This window comes from Oryza sativa, chromosome 4 (genome assembly GCF_034140825.1).
Source record: "Oryza sativa Japonica Group chromosome 4, ASM3414082v1".
NCBI classification, from domain to species: domain Eukaryota; kingdom Viridiplantae; phylum Streptophyta; class Magnoliopsida; order Poales; family Poaceae; genus Oryza; species Oryza sativa.
In genome coordinates this window covers 10036429-10042428 of record NC_089038.1, presented here as the reverse complement: position 1 = coordinate 10042428, position 6000 = coordinate 10036429, and the positions used below count along the sequence as shown (strand labels likewise).

Below are 6000 nucleotides of genomic sequence, written 5' to 3'. Positions count from 1 at the left end.
CCTCACACCTCTAGGTGATCCTAGGCATCGCCTCCAACCTCTTCGCCTGCTGCGTCCTCTTCTTTGCACTGGTCTGCCACCTTCGCCTTTGCTAGTTGCTCCCAAAGGCGCGCCTTGGCAGCGGACCGGCCGTCCTTCTGCCAGAACTGTTTTCGCCACGCGCACTAATCTCCTAGTCCCCCTTCGCATAGTTAGGGAACTCGGCGACGTGCTCGCAGCCGAACTGTTGCAAAAGGCCCAAGGTGAAGGCCGCCGATACACGCACGCAGCAATCGCCGTACGCGGTGGCGCAGTCCGAAACAGAATCACCAGCCAGCAGGGACCCCTCACACCTTCGCGCCCATGTCAGTAAGGGCGAGGCGGAGCGTTTGGCAGGCCGTTCTCGCGGATTCGGTAGTTTTCACCATCTCCCGCGAAAACCACTGCGACTCCTCCACAGCACTCGCTTCGGCCTTGCTAACCTTCAGGCGAAGAGCCTCCATCTTCGGCTCAGTGAGGTTATAGTAATCAGTCAGCACGGCGGAATGGGCCTTCTCCTCCTTCAATTCGGTCTGCAGACGATCAACCTCCGCTATGGCTTCTCTCCCCTTCTCCAGTTCGGCCTTGAGGCGATCGACCTCGGCCCTGGCCTCTTTCCCTTTCTCCAACTCGGATTGAAGGCGCTTGACTTCAACTTTCACCTCTTTGAGAGTGTTCGCGAGGGCCTCCACCTCCAAGTTCTTGCGGCTTATTTCGTCGTCCTTGGCCCGAAGACGGTTCTTAAATCCGTCAAGACGGGCCCGCACGGTTCGCTCTGTCGAACAGTGAGCCGCAAGGATCTGGAGGCAAGATAAGAGCGGGCGAAGAGAACAAAATGTTAATTGTGTGATGTAAAAAAAAGGGGGGAGAGGAAAACGAAGAAGGGAGAAAAAGCGTACCTGAACAGCCAAGCTTTTAATAGCAGAACACCCCTCATCGAACTCATTCAGTTCGGTGAACAGGCTCGAGGTACCGGCGGGTAGGACAAGATTGCTTACTCCCTCCACAAAGGGAATAAGGTCCGCCCGGGTCTCGAAATCACCAGGGGCGAAGTGGGGCGCCGCAAGGGAATATTCCGAGGCAGATGCTTCGGCGGCCACACCCTTCCCCTTCGTCTTGACCAACGGCGAAACAGCTGGTTCACGCAGAGGGCTCCCAAAGACCCTCGCTGCAGCCGTCACGATCCGTTTGGCGGAGGCTGAAGCTCCGGCGGCGGCGCTACCGCCTGCCCCAGCAACGCCGAGTGGAAGAAGGGGAGCAGTCGAAAGGTCCAGACTGTGGCCAGCGGGCAAAGTCGAAGTCTCGTCAGAAGACTCGTCGTCGCTGAAAACGCGAGCGATGTCAACGAGTCCTTTCTTTTTAGAGATCTTCTTGACCCGACCTCCTTTCACCGCCTTGCCCGACGAAAATGCAACTAGGGCCTTCGCCCCTTCCAAATCCTTTCGTCGAAGGGGGGAGCTGTTTGACTCCACCCCGGTCTCCTTGTGACCTGGACTGGGAGTAGGAGTATAGCCAGGGGTGTCGACGCGGTCTTTGATCGCCTCGTTCGCGGCCTTTTCGGCCACGGCCTCCACCTCCTCTTCCTCCTCTCTTTCCTCCTCGCCGTCATGCTCTTCGGCATCGTCTTCGTCGTCGGCGTCGGAGTACGACGAAGCAGGAACCATTCGCTTCCTAGGGGCAAGCTTCACTTGTCCGCGCATTCGCTTTCGCGAAGGTCCTGCATTGTCGTCGGCTTTGTGGGGGTTTGCCCGGGGAGGCAATTCGCCGTTGTAGACCCGGTTGGCCCGCCCAGCTGCTTGTCGTGTCAGCAGCTGGCTATACTCGATGACCGACACGTCGCCGATCATCCTGCGGGCTTCGGCTTCAGCCTGGTCGAGAGTCAACACTGCAAAAGTAAAGGGGGTAGCTACATTAAAGGTCAGACAAGGCAAAATAACAAAGCACAGGAGTGTATAGCAAAAGAACAATCTTACTATTCGTTCCCTCAGGGAGAACCAAGTTCGGCAAACTGTCAACTTCTTCGCCTTGATCAACCGTGACTTGCCATGACTGGGAGAGGGGAAAGATGCGGAGCATACAGAATTCCTCCACCAAGTCGCGGCAGCTAAGGCGGGAGCAAACCTTGTGCAGCATAACGAACCGCGCCTCCATAGCGCCCCCCACGGCGATCTAGGGTTTTCGGTTCGGCGCAATCGCCCTACGCCGGCACCGGAGGGCTTTCGTCGAGTCGGAACCAGCCTCGAAGGGGATGGTGTGATAGAACCACCTCGACATGGCAGCATTCACCGGCCAAAGATCGGACCGCTCGGGGCGAACGTTAAAGTTCACGCTCCCGAACACTGTCTTCTTTGTTCAAGCTGGGGTAATCACCGTCTTTGAGTTCACGGTGGCGAAAAATATGGTGCCGAAGAGCTCGACGCTAGGCTCAAACCCGGAGGTCCGGCACGCCCAGTCGAAGATGGAGATCCGGACTAGCGCCGACGGGCTCAACTGTGGAAGCTCCACCTGGAATAGGCGAAGGATCTCCGGCAACAACACGTTGCACGGAAGCCGTAGCCCCGCCTCAAAAAGGACGGCGAACACCACCGTCCGATTGTCGACAGGCTTCGGCACCACGGCTTTCCCTGGGGCGAAAGCCTGCCCCTCAACCAACGCACCAGAGCTGACCAACTTCGCCAGCTCGACGTCATCCACGAGAGAAACCCCCAAGAAGGCGGTGCTGTCGTCATCGACCCGGCCGGGATCCGGCCCTTTCGCCGAAGCAAGGTTTGGCTTGCGAGGGGCCATGGCGAATGGCGTGTATGCGGTGGCGAAGGAAGAGAATGGGCGAAACACCTGAGGGTTCAAGAAATGCTATGGAAGAAAGGAACGGACGAAGAGAGCGCACGCGGTAAAAATGTCAAGTGTGGCGGTGGAAAGGAAAGAGGGGTGGGAATATATAGCTCACCCGAGCGACGGTTCGCCTACCCACCAGTAATAAAGCGCCACGTGTCGCAAGGGTAGGAGAAACGGTAAATTCCCACTGACCGGGCAGCACAGTAAAAAAGCCCACGAAGGGAAAGCCCAATACTGTTCTTTTCGGCCGGGGAAAAGTAAAAAATATATATATGTATGCCACAGACTGCAGGAGGCGAAGAGCGGCAAAATAGTACAGGCCGCGCAAATAACAAACTTTATTCGTAAGAACATTGTAGGTTTCGGCAGGAGCATCGGTCGAAAGGGGGCGCCGCATACCATACCACATGGTTTGCACGGTCGAAGGATGGCATGAGGCCCTTCGACCAAATCTGCCGAAACCCATGGCGAAGACTATGGAGCGAGAACAGCGAGAGGCGAGGGGTCGTGCGAGTACCTTGTCAAGCCAGAGGCGTCTCGGACGAAGGGTGTAAGGCGAAGAGTACCTGCCGAAGGAAGACGACTTTGCCATGGCAAGTTCGCCCCCGCGAGGACCGAAGAAGCCTTTCCAGCCCATCAAGCCTTGGGGCCATAGGGCCGGCGATCGCTCGATGGCCCATCAGGGGCCCATGAGCCTCCATAACATTATGTACCCCTGTAAATGTCCCTTTCGTAAGGGCAACCATGTAAATTCCCCTGTATAACCTAAACCCTAGTGGTAAGAGGGTAAGAACCCATAGCAGGGCTATAAATAGTCCCCTAGAGCCATGTAAGGGGGGATCCGGAGTAAAAAGATTCTAAAATTAATACACTTCGTTTCTTTCCAAACACTGTTGAGTAACCACGTCTTTCGACTTATGCGGTTGTCGTTTCGACAACACACTCCAATATGTCCAAAATTCATGTTTTGGTGCTTTTTGAACTTTTGCATTCTGGTGAAAAACTTCGCACCCACGTATGCCAATATTGGCATAAATTGACAAAAGTTCGCCGCGCGAATCACGCAGTGATTTTTTTTGCCACAAACACACCCAATACACTCCGATATGTCCAAAAATCATGTTTTGGTGCTTTTTGAACTTTTGCATTCCGGTGAAAAACATCGCACCCACGTGTGCCAATATTAGCATTAATTGAAAAAAGTTCGCCGCGCGAATCACGAAGTGATTTTTTTTGCCACGAACGCACTCGAATACACTCCAAATTTTCCAAAAATCTTGTTTTGGTGCTTTTTGAACCTTTTCATTCCGGTCAAAAACATCGCACCCACGTGTGCCAATATATGCCAATATTAGCATTAATTGATAAAGCTTCGCCACGCGAATCACGAAGCGAGTTTTTTCTACGAACGCACCCAATACACTCCAATATGTCCAAAAATAATGTTTTTGTGCTTTTTGAACTTTTGCATTCTGGTGAAAAACTTCGCACCCACGCGTGCCAATATTGGCTTTAAGTGACAAAAGTTCGCCGCGTGAATCACGAAGTTATTTTTTGCCACGAACGTACCCAATACACTCCAATATGTCCAAAATCATGTTTTGTAGCCTTTTGAACTTTTTCTTTCCTGTCGAAAACATCGCACCCACGTGTGACAATATTTGCATTAATTAACAAAAGTTCGCCGCGCGAATCACGAAATTATTTTTTGCCACTAACGCACCCAATACACTCCAATATGTCCAAAAATCATGTTTTGGTGCTTTTTGATATTTTTCATTCCGGTCAAAAACATCGCACCCACGTGTGCCAGTATTAGCATTAATTGACAAATGTTCGCCGCGCGAATCACGAAGTGATTTTTTTTGCCACGAACGCACCCAATACACTCCAATATGTCCAAGAATCATGTTTTGGTGCTTTTTGATATTTTTCATTCCGGTCAAAAACATCGCACCCACGTGTGCCAGTATTAGCATTAATTGACAAATGTTCGCCGCGCGAATCACGAAGTGATTTTTTTTGCCACGAACGCACCCAATACACTCGAATTTGTCCAAAAATCTTTTTTTGGTGCTTTCTGAACTTTTTTATTCCGGTCAAAAACTTCGCACCCACGTGTGCCAATATTGGCATTAATTGACAAAAGTTCGCCGCGCGAATCACGAAGTGATTTTTTGCCACGAAAGCACCAAACACACTACAATTTGTCCAAAAATATTGTTTTGGTGCTTTTTGAAGTTTTTCATTCCGGTGAAAAACTTCGCACCCACGTGTGCCAGTATTGGCATTAATTGATAAATGTTCTACGCGCGAATCGCGAAGTGATTTTTTGCAACGAACGTACCCAATACACTCCAATATGTCCCAAAATCATGTTTTGTTGCTTTTTGAACTTTTTGATTCTGGTCGAAAACTTCGCACCCACGTGTGACATTATTGGCATTAATTGACAAAAGTTCACCGCGCGAATCACGAAGTGATTTTTTTTGCCACGAACACACCCAATACACTATACACTCCTATTTGTCCGAAAATCTTGTTTTGGTGATTTTTGAACTTTTGCATTCCGGTGAAAAACATCGCACCCACGTGTGCCAATTTTGGCATTAATTGAAAAAAGTTCGCCGCGCGAATTGCGAAGTGATTTTTTTTGCCACGAAAGCACCCAATACACTCCAAATTTTCCAAAAATCTTGTTTTGGTGCTTTTTGAACCTTTTCATTCCGGTCAAAAACTTCGCACCCACGTGTGCCAATATATGCCAGTATTGGCATTAATTGACAAATGTTCACCGCGCGAATCACGAAGTTATTTTTTGCCACGAACGCACCCAATTCACTCCAATTTGTCCAAAAATCTTGTTTTGGAGCTTTTGGAACTTTTTTATTCCAGTCAAAAACTTTGCACCCATATGTGCCAATATTGGCATTAATTGACAAATATTCGCCGCGCGAATCACGAAATGATTTTTTGCCACGAACGTACCCAATACACTCCAATATGTCCAAAAATCATGTTTTGTTGCTTTTTGAACTTTTGCATTCCGATGAAAAACTTCGCAACCACGTGTGCCAAGATTGGCATTAATTGACAATAGTTCACCACAAGAATCACGAAGTGAGTTTTTGCCACGAACGCACCCAA

The 6000-nt window shown here is 50.4% G+C and overlaps 1 protein-coding gene across 1 annotated transcript; it reads right to left on the bottom strand.

Moving 5' to 3' along the window:
- Window positions 1–326: 326 nt before the first annotated feature.
- LOC136356161 (uncharacterized) lies at window positions 327–2169 on the bottom strand. Its single transcript, XM_066309742.1, has 3 exons — window positions 1992–2169; window positions 918–1903; window positions 327–818 (listed from the first exon to the last, which is right to left on the bottom strand). The coding sequence occupies exons 1-3, from the start codon at window positions 2167–2169 to the stop codon at window positions 327–329; spliced, it is 1656 nt and encodes a 551-aa protein (XP_066165839.1).
- Window positions 2170–6000: the final 3831 nt, after the last annotated feature.